The 21,261-nt window shown below is 46.1% G+C and overlaps 1 protein-coding gene across 1 annotated transcript; it reads left to right on the plus strand.

The window, feature by feature from the left end:
- The first annotated feature begins 3,179 nt into the window (after positions 1-3,179).
- Positions 3,180-6,656, plus strand: LOC112116169 (olfactory receptor 14A16-like). Its single transcript, XM_026659226.2, has 2 exons — positions 3,180-3,199; positions 5,720-6,656. The coding sequence occupies exons 1-2, from the start codon at positions 3,180-3,182 to the stop codon at positions 6,654-6,656; spliced, it is 957 nt and encodes a 318-aa protein (XP_026515011.2).
- The last annotated feature ends 14,605 nt before the right edge of the window (positions 6,657-21,261 follow it).

Raw genomic sequence — 21,261 nt, forward strand, 5'->3', positions numbered from 1 at the left:
TTACCCCGTCTGTCCCCACGCTGAGCTGAAGCCCCGCTCCTGGCCCCAGAACCTCCTCCAGCCTTTCCCCATTGCCCCTGTCTGCCCCCTTGCCGAGCTGTGTCCCCGCTCCTGGCCCCAGCTCCCAGGGGCGCATGTAATGGGCCTTTACCACCTACACCAAGGTTATTACTAGGCTTTGCAGACGTTGATTTTTGTTCTTTTATAACTGCGACAGATGATATCAGTGTTTATTTTTCACATTTTTTCCATTTTGTATCTATTTAAATGTTCACAATTTTAGGAAATTATGGGGACGGGGGTCAGACAATAGCTACTTAATGACAGGAGAAGTTGAGATTCAGCAAGCTGAAGTTTTATCATCATTGAAACACAAATTATCAACCTCATACGTCAAAAGGAAGTGGCTCTAAGAAATGCTCAGGCAGTACTTTTCTTACTTTGCCTGTCTGTACTTTTTGATTATTATCGATGGAAATATTTGTTGTCGGCTGGGGTATGTGCAGCGCAACCCAAGTTTATCGACATTTAACCAATTAAAACCTGATCCTTCCAAGCCCACCTATAATACAATGACAGCAGATAAGTAACTTCCACGCTTGTTTATGTCACTACCGAGTTTAGCCCAGAGTCTCTGGGCCAGAACCTCATAAGCATTACACTGCTGATTGATGTGAATGGAGCTACTCTACATTGGTGCTGGTCCAGCTCAGCTGAGAAATCTGACCCTCACAGCTCTGCCCCACTCTAGGGTGCTCTTAGCCAAATCTGGAATTTTGGCATTGTTAGGTCGATGTAGTGGGTGACTTACCACAGTGGAAGCACCATTCTAGTGTAGACACTGACTGGCACTTACTAGGTCGATGTAAGCTGCCTTGCTTACGTCTGGGTGCACATACTCAGCTCATGGAAACTGGCATAGCTCTATAGCACTCTGCCAATTCATGCCAGCCGGGGATCAGGCCCCATTGATGCCAGTAAAATGATTTACACGCTGGCTGGAGATCTGTCCTATTGACTCCAGCGATGCAATGGCTGATTTAGACGCCCTGGGGATCCAGCCCTTGGTATCCTTTCAATCTCTTTGACATACCCACAATCAAAGGGAATTCAACATTTTAAAAAATAGCATGCAGCTTTGGATCTGCAGCCGAAGGAGCCTTTTATCTTAGTGTTTTCTGCAGAAAGAAAGAACATAAGTTGGACCATTCATCCCCATAGAGATTGAAGATCAGCTACAGAAAACCTCCAATACACTGAGGTTCTCCCAGTGGGAATGAATTGCTCCATCACCATTAGAAGTTATGCTGTAATTAATCCCCAAGGACTAAGAGCTAGGAAAGAGCAGACGGGTTGGGAACTTTTGACTCTTCCTCGGTTCAGTTTCACAGGCAAAAAAAATGCGGATTGGAACCTGTGTAATGGGCTAGATCCCCAGGTGGTGTAAATTGAGGTAGCTCCATGGACACCAATGGGCCAAATCCCAGCTGGTGTAAATAGCCCTGGATACTCAGAAGTCAATGGAACTGTATCAATTTACAGCAGTCCAGGACCTGGCTCTTAGTTTTCAGTTTTTGTCTCTGGGTACCTCTGAGTGACCAACTTCAAGCAGTTTGAGCTATGGGTTCCTCTGGTGGCTGCATCCCAAGAGCTGCTGACGTGATGCAAGAGAACAACATCTCTGTGCCCCTCTCCCCAGAGGTCATTAAATGGCGTTAACGAAGCAACAGGTTTTTCCAGGAGACCTGAGGTTATGGAGGTTTATTTCTGCAACCTCCTGGGATCGCCTTTGAGTATCAGCCCTGCCTTGTTTTTAGCCAAGGGTCCTTCCAGGAATGCAGCCATTGTGTGAGATCCAGGGCGAGTGCTGCTCCCCAACTGGGGGGTTAGGGGCGGCTAGGGCAGGTTGTCAGAGTGCTTTGCTCAGAGGTGAGATCAAAGCTGGGCTCATGGTCCTGCTATGTAGCCCCAGAGCAGGGACATCCTGAGCTATGTCCGCGTCTGAAGCCTGCACAAGCCAGGATCAGTTCTAAAGTTGGGAGGGGCGTCAGTCCCAGTTCGTCCTTCACCTCTCAGCCAAGCCTGCCCAAGCAGGGGAGCAGGGAGCCCCTGTCTGTGGAGTGGATCCCGGTCTGCTAGGAACTGCAGAGAGACCCGGCAACTCAGGACATCGAGCGATGGGACAGGGCAATGGCAGCTGGATAATACACTGATGGGTGCTAGATAGATACCATCCAAACAATTCTGATACTTGAGAATCGAATGCATGGCAAGCTGAGACGAATTCCACAGTAAGTTTGCTATTTCAGGTATAGATTTGGGGGGATTCATATACAGGGATATTGAAGAACATAAATGTGAAATTACAATCTGAACTCCTTTAGACTTTTAGGCCTGGTCTACACTACGACTTTAATTCGGATTTAGCTGCGTTAATCCGAATTAATCCTTAACCCGTCCACACAACGGAGCCAGTTACTTCGAATTAAAGGGCACTTAAAATCGATTTCTGTACTCCACCCCGACGAGCGGAGTAGCACCAAAATCGATTTTGTTAATTCGAATTAGGGGTAGTGTGGCCGCACACCACCGAATTAATGTGGTTAAAATTAATGGGGTAGTGTGGCCGCACACCACCGAATTAATGTGGTTAAAAACCGAATTAATGTGCTTAGTGTGGCCGCGCACAATCGAATTTATACAATCTGTTTCCCAAATTCGAATTATCTAAATTTGAATTAATCTCGTAGTGTAGACGTACCCTTAGTGTCAATTTAATGAAGACATCTGCTGCTGCCCAGAATTCTTTTCCCTCTCTGGAAAATTATGAATTTTCACCATAAACGCTGAACGTGAGTTTTTTTTCCCCATGGTTTTTGGAGAATTCAGCCAAAAACTTGAAATTCTAAGCTGAAAACAAAGGATTTCTTTCTTTCCAAGAATAATCCAAATTTTCCAGGAAAGCAGACTGAGTCTTTGTTTAGCTGAACACCCAAATTTCCATCAAAAATAAATAAATTGACAGTTAGCTTAAGAAAGGGAAGGTACAGGGATGACTTGGCCACAATCTATAAGTATCTACATGAAGAATATAAATTGCAGATCAGGTCTAAGTAAATGATTCCATGTGAATTATCTATCCTCTCTCAGTAAGTAACCCCCATGTTACATGTGAGGAAATGGAGGCACAGAGCATTACGTATCTGGGCTTAGATCACAGGACCTCCAGTCTCTTGATCACCTCTCTAGCCCCTGTTGCCTGACTGCACTTGTTTAGGTTGGGATCCTGAAGGGAGCCTAAGGGAGTTAGGAGCCCAAGATGTATGTGCCTTACTCCCTTAGGCTCCTTTGCAACCCCCAGCCTTCATTTTCTGAAATTCCAGAGAAGCCCAGGCCTTGTAAGTTAACAAGACAGACACAGGGCCAGGATTACAAAGGGGTTTAGGTACCTAAAGCTGGAAATAGATGCCAAATGGGATTTACAGTAGTACCTAAGCCAGTTAGGTGCCTAACTCCCATTGAATATCCATGGGATTTAGCCACCTAAATTTAGCTTTGATCAATCCCAGTAGGTACCTGTCTCCATCTTTAGGTGCCCAAATCCCTTTGGAATCCTGGCCCACAGGTAACACAGAAACCAGGCTGGAGTCAGAGCACCCGGTAGGCCCTGTGCTATGCAGGGGGTGAGACTAGAGGATCATAATGCCCCATTTTGGCTTGAAATTCCATGAATTCACACCATTTTGCCTCTGGGGCTCTGCTTCTGAGCTGTGCAGGGCTCCAGGGAGTGATTCCCTGCAAGCTCTTCGAAAATAGACAAGGATAGACAGCCTTCTCTGTCAGTCCTTCAATGTCAGTGAAGCGCAAAGTCAGCTACACACAGCTCATCTGCAAAGAGCAACAGGTTTCAGTCGAATTCTGTCCGTTCATTCTCAGAGTGAGGAGTGAACGTGCTCTTACATAGCTGTGTCTTTGGCTTCTGGATGCTACTGTGGTAGGGACAATGGAGAAATAATGACCAAGGAATCCTGATGCTGGAGGATCGAATGCATCACAATTTGGGGGGGAAATCTGCAATGACCAGCACAGAAAGTTCAGTATTTCAATGAAATATATTTGGGGATTAATAATATAGAGCCAGTGTAAGACCCTAAACATAAATTGCAATTTGAATGCTTTAAGGCTTTTACTATCTCTTAGGTCATACATCTAAATTCAGTCAGAAAAAAAAAGTGCAAAAGTTTGACTTTGCATCAGAAACTCGAAATCAGAAAAGTTTTCAGGATTTGGCAACCAAAAACTAATTTATTTTCAGCTAAAACCTGCTATAAATTGAAAATGTTAAGTAGAAAATGAAAGAAAAATTGAGGTTTCGGTTTCAAAAAAAGAAGAAATAAACAAAAGTTTTCTTTTCAAGAACAGCAGACACTTTCCTGGAACATTTTCTGTTTAGTTGAAAATTCCATTTTTGAAAAATAAGTGGATGGACAATCTCCGACCACCTCTAATTGGAAACTGAGCTTTAAACAATGGTGGGAAACATTAATGTCTTTAATAATGCCACAATTTCAAACCCTTTTGTTCTGTTGGAACCGTGTTTATTTCTGTTTCAAAGGAAGGTAAAAAATGAGCAAGCAGCAAAGCCCGCAGATTGTGTTTTGTACACACTAGCACCTCTAACTCAGAATCAGAGTCAAACCAGCCACCCAAAGCCCGTCTATCTTGATCATGCCCAAGGACATAGAGAAGATCAATTGGACAGAGCCTAGATCTCCTGCTCTAGCTCCATCTCCTCTGTCCCACACTGCTGCCAGCTGAACACCAATGCTGTACACAGGTGTTCAGAACAGACACAGTCAAACTCCTCCCTAACTGAGACACAAGTATGGCTGTTGTTTGCCCCCCGCTGCTCCTACTGGGAGGTTGTCCCGGACCCTCCCTCCTCTGGTGGGGACAAACCTGCTTCCCACCTCCAGCCCAAATTGACTCCTGGCCAGTTTATCCCCATTTGTTCCTGGGCCAGTGTAACACAGATCATCGGTGGGCAGGTTCAAAGCTGGGCTCTCTGAAGCTTAGTGCATGAGCCACTACTGCATGAGCTAAAAGCCATGTGCCTGTTAGCTAAGACTGTAGAGCAGACTCAATAATCTCTCTCTAAGTGGTCTCGGTGCCAATAGATGGGACAGAACACCCCACCCAGGAGCTGTGTGGGTTACACCAGCATTGTCCCTTTAGCATCAGTAGCTCTTCTCCCTGCCTGGTGTTTACCCCCCGATCTATGTGTAGGGAGCGATCACATCCCCTCTCTGCCAGCGTTTTGCTTGGCTAAACAGGCCAAATCCTTTCAGGCTCTGTCTACACTACAAGCTAGGGCTGCAATTGACACTTGTCTGAACGCGGGGGGCTCCCCGGCTCTCCACTGGCATAATAGGATGGCCATTGGTCCTAAGATTGTTGGGCTTTGGGTTGTAATTCATTCCATATTTTATGAAAAATTTATGAAGCCACATCTCAGAGCAGATTGCCGGGTTAGTGGGAACAGACACCATCTGCTGACCACAAGGGAGGTGCAACAATTGACACTGGGGGCACAATGCAGCTCTAATGGTGTGATTGTCAAAGGTGACCTGACCCTTGTCTGTGTCCTTCCCCCCACTTCCCCTCACCGCCGCCAGCCAGCCCAGGACGTCCTAAGAAGGAAAATGTCCAACCGAACCAGCATGACCGAGTTCCTTCTCCTGGGATTCTCTGAGGTTCGGGAGCTGCAGATTTTACACTTCCTGCTGTTTCTAGGGATTTACCTGGTTGCCCTGACAGGGAATCTCCTTGTTATCACCCTTGTAGTGCTCGACCCCCGCCTTCATACCCCCATGTACTTCTTCCTGGTGAATCTGTCCATCCTAGACCTCGGCTCCATCTCCCTCACTGTTCCCAAGTCCATGGCCAATTCCCTGTTGAACACCAGGTCGATTTCTTATGCTGGCTGTGTCACCCAAGTCTTTCTCTTCATCTTCTTCACCGCGGTTGACTTTGGTTTTCTCACCATCATGGCCTACGACCGGTACGTCGCCATCTGCAAGCCACTGCACTACGAGACTATAATGAACAGGAGAGCTTGTGTCCAAATGGCAGCCAGTGCCTGGATCACTGGGGTTCTCCTTTCTACACTGCACACCGGGAACACATTTGCAATAACTTTCTGTGGAGGCAACACGGTGGGTCAGTTCTACTGTGAAATCCCCCAGCTCCTCAAGCTCACCTGCTCCAACCTGTACCTTGGTGAAGTTGGGGTTATTTCCTTTAACGTATTCTTAGGCATAAGCTGCTTTGGTTTCATAATTGTGTCGTATATTCAGATCTTCAAAATGGTGCTGAGAATCCCCTCTGGGCAGGGCCGGCATAAAGCCTTCTCCACCTGCCTGCCTCACCTCACTGTGGTCTCCTTGTTACTTTGTACTGCTGTTTTTGCTTACGTAAACCCTGCCTCCAGTTCTCCATCAGGGCAGGTTCTCATGGTGGGTGTACTTTATTCTGTGGTGCCTCCAATGATGAATCCCATCATCTACAGTGTGAGGAACAAGGCAATCAAAGGTGCCTTGAAGAAACTGACTGGGTGGAGGTTATTCACCAAGAACATGTCTGGCTTTCTCCCATGACCATGGTTTCATTCTGTGTTTCCTTAAAGATATAATCAAATGATGACATTATTGTCTCCATTGGAAGGTGATGTGCAATCTTTTCTATACCAAATGCTGTGTTTACTCTGGTAATAATCTAGACTGAGATCACTGAAGTCAGTGGAGTTACTCTAGCTTTACACCACTGTAACTTAGATAAGAATTGATCGATCAATCGATCTATAAATGGTAAAAAAAACCCACCTTTGTTAACACAGAGTTAAAGTTGCCCAGTGATAGTTCAGAGCCTTCCAGAATATTGAGTTGTACAGCAAAACTTAAACTTTGGAAAGCCAAGAAATACAGAATGAAGATACATGCTCACACAACCTTAACTCTGCCCCCCCCCCCCCCCAGGAGCTGACAATCGCCCCTGGGAATTAGCTGCATTAAACTCAAGCTACATTTATTGTCTTAGCTGTAGCAGATTTGAAGGGTAGTCTGTTTGTGAGATGAGGAGATCTGGGTCTGAGCCCCCCATGTGTGTGATCAAAGGGAAGAGGTGCATGTGTCCCTTGAGGGTCCCGTCTAATCGTTTCAACATAGAACTGTGTAGATTGTGTCAGGAGCATGGCCCTGGGGATTGTCAGTGGTGGGGGGGGGGGATATGAGAGCAGGCTGTGGGTTTAATGCCGGGTACGGGAAAGTAGAGGGTTAGGTGGTCTCCTGTGTGCTAGTATGAAGGTGCTGTAAAAGCAGATGGTGTTAAATTGTACAAACGTGGTGTAGGAGCAGGATTTTATAATGTTCCATGAGAATTAATGTATGATTTGATTTCATCCTGCCTTGAATAGCAGAAAGGAATGACAGACCAGAACAATCCTTCTGACTTATTATGGTCACCCTTTTGTTTTAGGATAAGTTATAATGTCTACTATGGTTTCCTATATGTATTACAAATTAGGCACTCTAGTTAAATATACATTTCTTTGTTTTAAGGTTTTAGTAAGTAAGAGACAGGATCTTGTATTGTATCTATGTTAAGGAGATTAGAGGAATGTTGAGGGCCTGAATCCCCAATGTGAATTGTTTTAGTTTTAAGATTTAGCAAGGCTTGATTTACAATATATTCTGCTGAATATACAATACTGCTGTCTGTATACCTTTGAAGGTTTCTGTAAGAGATTGTTTGTGTGAATGAGGAATGCATGCATCAGGAAAAGATAAGGTGTGAAAGCCATCACAAATGTCCAGATGGTCAAGAAGAAGAGAGAGACTTGGAAAGACCAGGAGACAATCAGAAAACATCCATTGTATCCGATGCTAAACATGTTAGCAGCATTGACGACCTCAGAGGTGAGGCAGGTACCCCCGAAGGCGAGACAACAAATAGGAGATAATGATGGGAAGCCCGACAATAACCATCAAATGATAACACCACTTAAGGACTAATGATTACAGGATGACATTGCAAAATGCATGGACTCAAATGGAAATTTACAACTGGGGTGTTTTGCCACGGAACTCTGGGTTCAGTCCTGCAAAGCCTCGGAGCATCAGAAGAGCCCAGCTCCACACTCATGCTCAGTCTAACTGGCCATTAGATTGACTCAAGCCACAACAGACTGGTAACTATAAACATCACTGGCAGGACTCTGTGTGTGTGTGTGTGTGTGTGTGTGTGTGTGACTGAAAAGCATCTGCTAACTGTTGTATTTTCAATAAATGCTGCATATTTGCCTTCCTCTATAAAGATCCCGTGTGCTTTGTATGAGCATAACAGTGGTATTCTGTGGGGGGAGCAGACCCAGTGTTTGAGTGCAGGGAAAGCACAGGCAGCGCCTGTCCAGCACAGTGACAAGGCACAGTCAGAGTGTGGGTGTTACCGGTGTTGAGGGGCAGCATACAACGAGGGCAGAGTTAAGCTTACATGGGCATTTACCTTTATTCTGTATGTCCTGGTTTTCAGAAGCTTGAGTTTTGCTCAACTGGACCTTCCGGATGGGCACTAGCTGTCACGGGGAGAGCTTCACTCTGTTTCAATGAAGTTTTGGGCTATTTAATTCCCTAGTTGTTTGAAGAGAAAGAAAAACGTCGGGAGCAGTCAGTGGCCCTTGTGGCCGCTGTCGATAGTAGTGGGTATGGATGACAAGGGAAGTGAAAGGTTCTTTTCAGAACCACCATGTTTTTCTGGGCAGGAGTTTTATTGTGTGCCCTGTTTGGCCAGTCTGGGCTCCCCTCACATCCACCCCGAGAACTTCCCCATAAGTGCAGAGCAAATCGGAGGCTCAGTGAAGTGGCCTGTTTGTCTCAATGAGCTATTCTGAGCTGAGTACCAGCCGGGTGTTCAGGGTGTTGTCAGTGCCCACTCCCCATGTGCCTCTTCTCACCCCAAGGGGCGGCACTTCCCCAGACCTGGCACATATGGAGGGGGAGTAGGGAGATGGACTCAACCCCCTTCCCCCCCGAAGGGCAAGGACAAAAGCCGCAAGGTCATATGAGGGGATCAGGGAGGGTCGGACCCTCATGGGTAGGTTGGGAACCCCCAGATAATGTCACACGCATGGGAGGGGACTGTAGGCTGTCTAGTGCCACTGCCCCCATTTTCCCCCAGGCCCCTGTCACTCATCTTCATGTTCCCCTTCCCACCCCTCCCCCCATTCCACCTTATCCCCACACCTCCTATCTCCTGACTCCCCAACGTGCCTCCTACTCACCCTCCTCCCCATAATCACCCCTCCTCCTACTGCCCCCCCAAACTCCTCTCCCCCTAGTCCCACCAACTCTTCCCCCCCAGCTGTCGCTCCAGTAACAGTTCCCCAAAATTAAAAACACTTCAAGAGACACCTCCTGGTTTGAGTCATAGCTTTCTGCCTGGAGTTAGATTTGAACTCATAGGGCCTCAGTTGGCTGGCCAGAACATTCTCCCTTCAGCAGCTCAAGGCCTGGGAGTCAGTGTTACATGCAATCCCTCTGGCACGGTTCTGGGCATGTCAAAGGCTGACACACCTAACTGAGAGCTCAGGACTGTGGAGTATGTCTGGCTTCACGGAGAGGAAACTCCAGCTCCTGCATTCTCCCCCACTCCACTGAACCCCTCCTACCCTAATCCCTGAGTTTCTTCCTCCCTTTGCCTCACACAGCCGAGACCCCCAAGCAACCCCCCCTGCCGCTAATCCCCTCCCTGCCCTCTAACAACCCTCCACCCCACAGACCCTCTGAGCCCCTTCTAAGGCCCAGAGCCAATTCCTCACCCACAGTTCCTGGCTCAGCTTCCTCAGAGATCCCCACCGAACCCCTCTGCCCACCAGTGCCCTCCTCTGCTCAGCCCCACTTTCATGACATGGCCCCAGTCCCAGGGAACAGCCCCCCAACAAATGCCCATTCTCTCCTTCTCCCCATTGGCCAGCCCTGGTCCCCACTTCCTTCCTCCCCCATCCTTCCTCTGCCTAGCCCAGATCCCCTCTTCTGAGCAGTGCCTCTGCTCAGCACTGCACCGTTAACCTGGGGAACTCACTGCCACAATGTATCGCTGACACAAAGAGCCCAGCAGCTTGAGAAATTGGCATGCAGCATGAAAGCCTCTGACAGATCGATGGTCAGAAAAGTGATGGTGGAACAGTTTTTTTGCTGGAAAATGCCGATTCGATTCAATTTAAATATTTTATGGGAACATATTGATTTCATTGAAATTATCATGGGAAATTCTATGCACGACCTTGGGTAAAACATTTTCACTCCTATCACATCAATAGTTATGTCATAACTATAAAGGGAAGGGTAACAGCCCTCCTGTGTACAGTACTACAAAATCCCTCCTGGCCAGAGACTCCAAAATCCTTTTACCTGTCAAGGGTTAAGAAGCTCAGGTAACCTGGCTGACACCTGACCCAAAGGACCAATAAGGGGACAAGATACTTTCAAATCTTGGGTGGGGGGAAGGCTTTTGTTTGTGCTCTTTGTTTTGGGGGTTGTTCGCTCTTGGGACTAAGAGGGACCAGACATCAATCCAGGCTCTCCACATCTTTCTGAACAAGTCTCTCATATTTCAAACTTGTAAGTAAACAGCCAGGCAAGGCGTGTTAGTTTACCTTTGTTTTCTCAACTTGTAAATGTACCTTTTACTAGAGTGTTTATCTCTGTTTGCTGTACTTTGAACCTAAGGCTAGAGGGGGTCCTCTGAGCTCTTTAAGTTTGATTACCCTGTAAAGTTATTTTCCATCCTGATTTTACAGAGATGATTTTTACCTTTTTCTTTAATTAAAAGCCTTCTTTTTAAGAACCTGATTGATTTTTCCTTGTTTTTAGATCCAAGGGGGTTGGATCTGGATCCACCAGGAGTTGGTGGGAGGAAGGAGGGGGGGTGGTTAATTTCTCCTTGTTTTAAGATCCAAGGGGTTTGGATCTGTATTCACCAGGGAATTGGTGAAGAGTCTCTTAAGGCTACCCAGGGAAGGGAATTAGCTTTGGGAGTGGTGGCAGCGGACCAGATCTAAGCTGGTAGTTAAGCTTAGAAGTTTTCATGCAGGCCCCCACATTTGTACCCTAAAGTTCAGAGTGTGGAAGCAGCCTTGACAAGTTAGCTCTGTTCAAATAACGAAAACCAAACCAAAACAAGAAAAATACCTAGATTCTTTTAGAAAAAGATGCTTATTTGGGCGGGGATTGCCTCTCCGCAACCGCTCTCTGAAATGACCCCCAATTTGCGGCATTGACTCCACTCAGCCCCCTCCTGGGGCACACCCGATCTCAAAGGGATCTGGCCGAGCAAGTCCATTTGAGAGGAATTAGAAAACAGAAGTTGTGACACAACCTAACCTATAACGGCACTGCTGTGACACTATAAGCAGTGACCCCTTTTGGCATATCTGGGTGGGCAAGGGGGGTTGGGGTGCAGGCTTGGGTGGCTTGGCCCAGCTGTGGGGTGCAGGCAGGTTGGGGTGTAGCATGACTGGGGTGCTTAGGCAGAGCTGGGATGCAGAGAGTTGGGAACCACTGATAGGTGCTGGAAGGATGGTGTGCTTTGGAAGAGCTGTGGGGTACTGGGGATTGGGAGTGCAAGGGATCGCGGTACACTGCCAGATCTGAGGGGTGCTGTGCCTCCCTCACCTGAACCCCTACATCCCCCCCTTCTCCTACCACCCATCCACATTTATCCCCTGGCCATAATATCCTGCCATCCCAAACCCCTCTCCCCCTGTTCCTCCACTCCTCTGCCCCCTAATTACCCCTACCCTCCCAGGAAGCATTCACATGTCTAATTTTTCACCCAAAAGCTTTGATTACTTCCCCCCCCCCCCAAAATACAAATGCTGCCAGGACTCACCAATTGTAGCAACCTCTTGCCACTTGACTCAAAACTTCTCTTGTCTGAGGGTGCAGGCTTGTGGATAACTTATTGTAATTATGTTAATTGAAGGGTAAGTTTACGGCCATTAATAATAGAATCAGAGAATCATAGGACTGCAAGGGACCTTGAGAGGTCATCTAGTCCAGTGGTTCTCAAACCAGGGCCGCTGCTTGTTTGGGGACAGCCCCTGGCGAGCCAGGCCGTTTTTGTTTACCTGCCACGTCCGCAGGTTTGGCCAATTGCGGCTCCCACTGGCCGCTCCAGGCCAATGGGGGCTGTGGGAATCAGCGCGGGCTGAGGGATGTGCTGGCTGCCCTTCCCGCAGCCCCCATTGGCCTGGAGTGGCGAACCGCGGCCAGTGAGAGCCGCGATTGGCCGAACCTGCGGATGCGGCAGGTAAACAAACCACTTTCCCTGAACAAGCGGCGGCCCTAGTTTGAGAACCACTGATCTAGTCTAGTCCCCTGCGCTCATGGCAGGACTAAGTATTATCTAGACCATCCCTACAGGTGTTTGTCTAACCTGCTCTTAAAAATCTCCAATGATAGAGATTCCACAACATCCCCAGGCAATTTATTCCAGTGCTTAACCACTCTGACAGTTTTGAAGTTTTTACTAATGTCCAGCTTGAACTGCCCTTGCTGCAATTCAAGACCATTGCTTCTTGTCCTATCCTCAGAGGTTAAGAAGAACAATTTTTCTCCCTCCTCCTTGTAACAACCTTTCATGTACTTGAAAACTGTTATCATGTCCCCTCTCAGTCTTCTCTTCTCCAGACTAAACAAACCCAGTTTTTTTCAATCTTCCCTCAGAGGTCATGTTTTCTAGACCTTTAATCATTTTTGTTGCTCTTCTCTGGACTTTCTCCAGTTTGTCCACATCTTTCCTGAAATGTGGTGCCCAGAACTGGACAGAATTCTCCAGTTGAGACCTAATTAGCACGGAGTAGAGCAGAAGAATTACTTCTCGTGTCTTGCTTACAACACTCCTGCTAATACATCCCAGAATGATGTTCAATGAGGTCTGTGATGCATCCAGTCCTTAGTACCTCTCAGCAATCCAAGACAGCAGAAGAAAATTGAATGTTGGGGGGTGGCTTATACCTCCAGAAATCCTTGGTCAAATGTCCCCAAATTTGGATCACAAACGCTACCTGAGGCCTGCACGAGGCCCTCCAAATTTCAAAGCAATTGGAGTAACCATTCAGATTTTAGAGCTCTTACAAAAGTTGAACTTTAAAGCATATAAAATGGTGTGAATGGAAACCCGCTAGCCATTTTTTTGCATTGGCTCAAGTGCACTGTAAAATGTGTACATGTTCTTACATACCATTCTCAGTTTTGGACCCCCGAAGATTTAGTGTGTGCCATGCACTACCTTGGGTAAAACATAACAGACTGAGACCATTTTGACCAGCATCACATCAATAGTTTGATCTCTAGCTCTGTGCAAAAATACTCACCTAGATATTTCTTATGGGACTTACATCTCCACAACCCCTTGCTCAAATGACCCCAAATTTAGATCATTAACCCTGCCCTGGACCCTTCAGCAGCAACCCAAATTTCAAAGGAATCTGACCAAGCATGGCAATCTTAGAGGACTTAGAAAGGTTGACCTTTAAACACAAGTCATGATACAATCATAGCTACAGCCATGTTGCTGCACCACTATAATAGTCAGTTCTTTTATTGGCTGGGTCCCCATCGTGCAAGTTTCTATTAACCACAATCCTGGAATATCCCATAAGCATCCCAGTGGGATTGCGATGTTCAGCAATGAGAATCTCAGATACAGGAATTAACACAAAACTAGACATCAGAGTACAGCTATCCAGCTCCTGTCACCCAGCATCGCTCCATAGCACTGAGCCAATTTACATCACCTACGGAACTGCTGTAATTGACTTCACTGGGGCTATGGCTGAGTTAGACCAGCTGGGGAGCTGGCCTCATTGATCAACAGAGCAACAGCTCTTTGGGCATCTGGACCCATTCACTCCAAGGTAACTACAGCTGGTTTACAAAAGCATTCACTCCGTGGAGCTATCCTGATTTAAAGTAGCTGGGGAACTAAACCATTGACTGCCATGGACCCAGGGCTGATTTACATACGCTGGGGATTCGGCCCGTCATACATCATCAGTTTCTCTGACGTGAATGTGTCATGTGAATTCAAAACATTTCTAAACAGTGCATCTGTAGCCCAATGACGCCTTTATTTGAGTGTTGTCTGCAGTAAAGGGGAAAACCTGTAACTAGAAAGAAAGAAAGAAAGTTGGGCCATTCATCCCCATAGAAGTTGAAGATCAGCTACAGAAAATCTCCAATGTACTGAGGTCCTCCCAAGTTCTGCCCCCAGTGGGAATGAATCGCTCTGTCGCCATTAGAAGTTACACTGTAACTAATCCCCAAGGACAAAGAGCTAGGAAAGAGCAGACAGGTTGGGAACTTTTGACTCTTCCTCGGTTCAGTTTCACAGGCAAAAGAATGTGGATTGGAACCATTGTAATGGGCTAGATCCCCAGGTAGTGTAAATTGAGGTAGCTCCATGGATGTCAATGGGCCAAATCCTAGCTGGTGTAAATAGCCCTGGCTACTCAGAAGTCAATGGAACTGTATCAATTTACAGCAGCCCAGGACTTGGCCCTTAGTTCTAAGTCTTTGCCTCTGGATACCTCTGAGTGACCAACTTCAAACACCCAGGGCCGGCTGAGCTGTGAGTTCCTCTGGTGGCTGCTTCCCAAGAGCTGCAGATGCAATGCGGGAGAACAACATCTCTGACACCACTACCCCTCCTCCCAGAGGTCATTAAGTGGCATTAATGAAGGAACAGGCTGTTCCAGGAGACCTGAGGCTCTGGTGTCACTGGGCTATTAGCAATTATAGGTCACATGTCTGTGCTATAAACATATATTTATTTCTGCTACCCCCTGGTACCGCCTTTGAGCATCAGCCCTGCCTTTGTTTTTAGCCAAGGGTCCTTAGCCATTGTGTGAGATCCAGGGTGAGTGCTGCTCCCATCTGGGGGATTACGGGCGACTAGGGCAGGTTGTCAGGGTGCTTTGCTCAGAGGTGAGATCACAGCTGGGCTCACAGCCCTGGAGACCAGATTCAGCTATGTAGCCCCAGAGCAGGGACATCCTGGGCTGTGACTGCATCTGAAGCCTGCACAAGCCAGGATCAGCTCTAGAGCTGGGCGGGGCGTCAGTCCCGGATCCCAGTTAATCCTTTGCCTCTCAGCCAAGCCTGCCCAAGCAAGAGAGCAGGGAGCCCCCGTCTGTGGAGTAAATCCTGATCTGCTAGGAACTGCAGAAGGACCCAGCAACAGGACATCCAGCAACGGGACAGGGCAACGGCAGCTGGATAATACAGTGATGGAGGCATGAGAGAGAGAAATAACCAAACAATCCTGGAAGTGGGTAGATAGATAGATAGATAGATAGATAACCAATGATTCCTAACACTGGAGGCTCAAATGCATCACAAACTGGGAAAAATTCCACAAAGACCAACACAGTAAGTTTGCTATTTCAATTAAATATGTTGGAGTATTAATATACAGGACTAATTTAAGAACATAAATGTGAAGTATGTTTGGAATTCTTTAAGACTTTTACTATCAATTCAATCAAACATTTAGAGCCTATCAGAATTTTTTTAATCAGAAAAAAAAGGTCGTAGAGCAGTTTTTAAACTAAGGGCTGGGGGAAAGCCAACAGGTGTGGAGGAGCACTTGGTTCGGACAGAGACATTCCTTAGGGGAGGATCTATTAATGGAGATTCTCTATGTCCTAGTAAGGAGGAGAGGATGGAAGATGATAAAATACAGGTAGGATCTGATGAGAAATAGTAAAATGAAAAAGAGTCTCATTCAATTACATCATGTAATGGCAGACAGCTAAAAAGTGACAAGTTTTTAAAGTGCTTATATACAAATGCTAGAAGTCTAAATAATAAGATGGGTGAACTAGAGTGCCTCGTACTAAATGAGGGTATTGATATAATAGGCATCACAGAAACTTGGTGGAATGAGGATAATCAATGGGACACAGTAATACCAGGGTACAAAATATATCTGAAGGACAGAACAGGTCGTGCTGCTGGAGAAGTGGCACTATGTGTGAAAGAAAGCATAGAATCAAATGAAGTAAAAATCTTAAATGAACCAAACTGTACCACAGAATCTCTATGGATAGTAATTTCATGCTCTAATAATAAGAATATAGCAGTAGGGATATATTACTGACCACCTGAACAGGATGGTGATAGTGACTGTGAAATGCTCAGGGAGATTAGAGAGGCTATAAAAATAAAAAACTCAATAATAAAAACGGGGGATTTCAACTACCCCCATATTGACTGGGTACCTGTCACCTCAGGACGGGATGCAGAGATAAAGTTCCTTGACACCTTAAATGACTGCTTCTTGGAGCAGCTAGGCCTGAAACCCAAAAGAGGAGAGACAATTCTTGATTTAGTCCTAAGTGGAGCACAGGATCTGGTCCAATAGGTAAATATAGCTGGACCACTTGGTAATAGTGACCATAATATAATTAAATTTAACATCCCTGTGGCAGGGAAAACACCACAGCGGCCCAACACTGTAGCATTTAATTTCAGAAGGGGGGACTACACAAAAATGAGGAGGTTAGTTAAACAGAAATTAAAAGGTACAGCGCCAAAAGTGACATCCCTGCAAAGCTGCATGGAAACTTTTTAAAGACACCATAATAGAGGCTCAACTTAAATGTATTCCCCAAATTCAAAAACATGGTAAGAGAACCAAAAAAGTGCCACCGTGGCTAAACAACAAAGTAAAAGAAGCCGTGAGAGGTAAAAAGGCATCCTTTAAAAAGTGGAAGTTAAATCCTGGTGAGGAAAGTAGAAAGGAGCATAAACTCTGGCAAATGAAATGTAACCCTTCTGCCCATCTAAGTTGGCAGCAACAAGGGCCGGGTTCTGTATCTAGGGGTTCCGTTTCAATAACACAATGCAAAACCGGCTCGAGCCCCCACCCAGTGACCTGGGACAATTACATACCACCCCCCTGGGTACCTCTAAGAGGCAATACTTCCCCTCTCGCAAGCACGGAGTCTGAGTGTAGCAGAAAATGTTTAATGACATGAGGTAAACGATATCAGCATAAAATTGGAAAAACACCACAAACAGGATTCATAACACAAACCATGAGCAAAACCCACCCCAGCAAATTGGGCTGTGTCCTTTCCCTTTGGTTCTTGAATCCAGCAACCCAAAAATCACCCAGAGTCCCCAAAGTCCAACATCCCCAAAGTCTCTGGGGTCCAGCAACCACCCAAAGTCCCAAAAGTTCAACAACCCCCAAAGTCTCTGCCCCTGGTCAGTGCAGCCCCAGAGTAAAAGGGGGGGGGCACGCAGGGTGTTAAGGGGCACCTTACGTGATCCGAGGCTGGCCAGCCGTCTGTTTCTCCGTGGGGGTTCCGCCGCAGCCTTTACCACGAGCCAGTCCACTTTCCTGCCATCCCACGAACTGCTCCGCTCTACAAGCTGCTCCGCTCCACTCCGCTCCGCTCACCGACCCGTGAGCCGTTCCAGCCGTCCCCGCAAACAGCTCCGCTCGCCGTTCCTTGGGCCACTCCAACCGGCCCCGCAAGACTTTCCCGTCGTCCCCACAAATTGCTCCACCAGCTGCTGAGCAATATAGCTTCAGGCTCCCCCACTAGTTAACATAGCCTCAGTGATCTCAGCTCTTAATAACATCAGCTCTTTTGTGATTTCAGCTCTTAGCAATTTCAGCTCATAGTATAGTAGGGGAGCCCCAGTGCTGGTGCACCATTGGCCCAAAGTGAATTCAGCTCAGCAGCCTGTAACTAGACTCCTAAGGGAATCAAAGTTAGCTCTGATATTCCACAGTGGAGAGAGGAGGTGGTGCAATTGGTGTTTCGGACCCTCAGAGGGGGCCCATACCATCAGGTACAAATACCTGTCCCCATCCTCTCTCAATTCACTGGGTTTTGTAACCCATGCCCCTTGACAAGCAAATGCTACTTAGGTAATGGTGACGGATTCACTCAGTCCTTCTGTCATACAACAGTTCCACTGGCCTTGATTCACAGAATCAGGGTAACAAAACTTTATTCTTCCTGCCCCAATAATAGAGAAACTGGAGATCCCACACCAGCCAAAGTAACCACTTTCAGTTGCTGTGTTTCCTGCCAGGCGAGTGGGTGGGCCTATGCAAATAAGATCAGCCCCTGGAGTTCTTTTCCACACTCGCCATAATTCACCACCAGATGTCAGGGTAGAGCTCATCCTGACTCTGCTTACAGAAATATAAAAATATAAGTAGGAAAGCCAAAAAAGAATTTGAAGTACAGTTCGCCAAAGACTCAAAAAGTAATAGAAAAATTTTTTAAGTACATCAGAAGCAGGAAGCCTGCTAAATAACCAGTGGGGCCACTGGATGATCAAGATGCTAAAGGAGCACTCAAGGATAATAAGGCCATTGCGGAGAAACTAATTGAGTTCTTTGCATCGGTCTTCACAGCTAAGGATGGGAGGGAGATTCCCAAACTTGAGCCATTCTTTTTAGGTGACAAATCTGAGGAACTGTCCAGATTGAGGTGACATTAGTGGAGGTTTGGGAACAAATTGATAAATTAAACAGGAATAAGTCACCAGGACCAGATGGTATTCACCTAAGAGTTCTGAAGGAACTCGAATGTGAAATTGCAGAAGTACTAACTGTAGTCTGTAACCTATCATTTCAATCCACTTCTGTACCAAATGACCGGAGGAGAGCTAATGTGAGACCAATTTTTTTAAAAGGCTTCAGAGGTGATCCCGGCAATTACAGGCTGCTAAGCCTGACTTCAGTACTGGGCAAACTGGTTGAAACTATAGTAAAGAAAAGAATTGTCAGACACATAGACAATTTGTTGGGGAAGAGTCAACATGCTTTTGAGGGGGTCAACAAGCATGTGGACAAGGGGGATCCAGTGGATATAGTGTACTTAGATTTTCAGAAAGCCTTTGACAAGGTACCTCACCAAAGGCTCTTAAGCAAAGTAAGCTGTCATGGGATAAGAGGGAAGATCCTCACATGGACTGGTTAAAAGATAGGAAACAAAGGGTAGGAATAAATGGTCAGTTTTCAGAATGGAGAGAGGTAAATAGTGATGTCCACCAGGGATCTGCACTGTGTAGCCTATAGGATTAACCTGCTTGCTTGTAGATATATACCTTTTCTTATAGTTTAAGTATTTGGTTTATTGAAATAGGTTTATAGATTTATATTAAAGTAAGTTTGGCTGTAATGCAAGAGACCTACAGGCCATATCCTGTATGTCAAGCTAAGGCAAAGTTAGCATATCTATATTAAGACCTTTTACTCAGAAAGCAAAGTTGACCTTTATCTTGTTATACAAATAGATAAAGTACCCACGCCTATGTCTAAGACCTTTACCTAGACCACTAGACAATGAAGAATGGCATAGGGGATTTTTCAGTGTTGTACCCACAGACTTAACAAGTACACCACAAGTGCGTACATACGTGTCATCCATACGCACATACATACTAGCCTATGGGGTAAGTGTACCCTAACATTTCTGTGGGTGAGGAATGAAATTTGGGCATAAGAGGAAGGATTTCCAGCACTTGCCCTATAAAAGAGGTGACACACCTCGATAGAGTACTCCATCTCCATTTCTCACTTACTCCATTTCTATTCTTACTTATTGTATTTCTACTCTATCTCTCTCCGTCAAGGCTGCTTCCCCACTCTGAACTTTAGGGTACAAATGTGGGGGCCTGCATGAAACTTCTAAGCTTAACTACCAGCTTAGATCTGGTCCACTGCCACCACTCCCAAAGTGCTAATTCCCTTCCCTGGGTAGCCTTGGGAGACTCTTCACCAATTCCCTGGTGAATACAGATCCAAACCCCTTGGAACTTAGAACAAGGAGAAATTAACCATCCCCCCTCCTTCCTCCCACCAACTCCTGGTGGATCCAGATCCAACCCCCTTGGATCTAAAAACAAGGAAAAATCAATCAGGTATTAAGAAAAAGGCTTTTAATTAAAGAAAAGAAAGGTAAAAGAAAACCCTCTGGGAGAGATTAGCATACCAGCTACTCTCACAGACAACAGATTCCAAACACAGAGGATGTTCCCCTGCGCAAACCCTTAGTTACACAAAAAAAATACCCCAAATACCCAATTTGACTATTCCTCTAATTGTACAAGACAGGTTACAAAGAAATAAACATAAACCTATTTATTTCCTTCACTAATACTCACTACTTAATAAGAGGCTGAATTCTGGAGCTTTCCCACTCCGGTCCAAAGTGAAACGCAACAGACAAAGGGAACTTTCCTCCTACCCTTTAAACCATCTGGTCCTCCCATTGGTTCCTCTGGTCAGGTGTCAGCTAGGCTAGGTGAACTTCTTAACCCTTTACAGGTAAAAGAGGCATTAACCCTTAACTATCTGTTTATGACACACACCCCAAATCTCAGACAGTGTTGGACTGCACTGGCTGTGATTTCTTTCTAAACTTTAGAATAAACAGATTAATAAAACACATACACCCTTACATATACTACTACTTAGGTAAAAACTACACGATTTTTCACATTTCAAGGACAATTTTAACCAGTTGATTCTGGGAAACTTTCACGGGAGAGTGCATCAGCCACTTTGTTAGAAGCCCCTGAAATGTGTTGAATTTCAAAGTCAAAATCTTGAAGAGCTAAACTCCACTGAAGAAGTTTTTTGTTTTTTCTCTTGGCGGTAAGAAGCCACGTTAGCGCTGCATGGTCGGTTTGTAGTTGGAAACGCCATCCCCAAACGTATGGGCTTTTCCAGGGCGTACACAACGGCATAGCATTCTTTTTCGCTGATTGACCAGTGGCTTTCCCTCTCAGACAGTTTCTTGCTGAGAAACACGACAGGATGGAATTATTGATCCTGTCCTTCCTGCATTAAAACTGCTCCCACACCACGCTCGGACGCATCTGTGGTTACTAGGAATGGTTTGTCAAAGTCTGGGGCCCTTAGCACAGGGTCAGACATGAGTGTCTCCTTAAGCTGGTTAAAGGCCTTTTGACACTCATCAGTCCACTGAACTGCATTTGGCTGTTTCTTTCTGGTTAGGTCTGTCAGTGGGGCGGCGATTTGTCTGTAGTGTGGTACAAATCGCCTATAATATCCGGCCAAGCCTAAGAAGGATTGGACCTGTTTCTTTGACTTTGGAACCGGCCACTTTGGATAGCATCCACTTTGGCCTGTAGGGGATTTATAGTTCCTTGA

The sequence above is a fragment of the Terrapene carolina genome, unplaced genomic scaffold (genome assembly GCF_002925995.2).
Source record: "Terrapene carolina triunguis isolate 2854851 unplaced genomic scaffold, T_m_triunguis-2.0 Scaffold612, whole genome shotgun sequence".
Lineage (NCBI taxonomy): Eukaryota > Metazoa > Chordata > Testudines > Emydidae > Terrapene > Terrapene triunguis.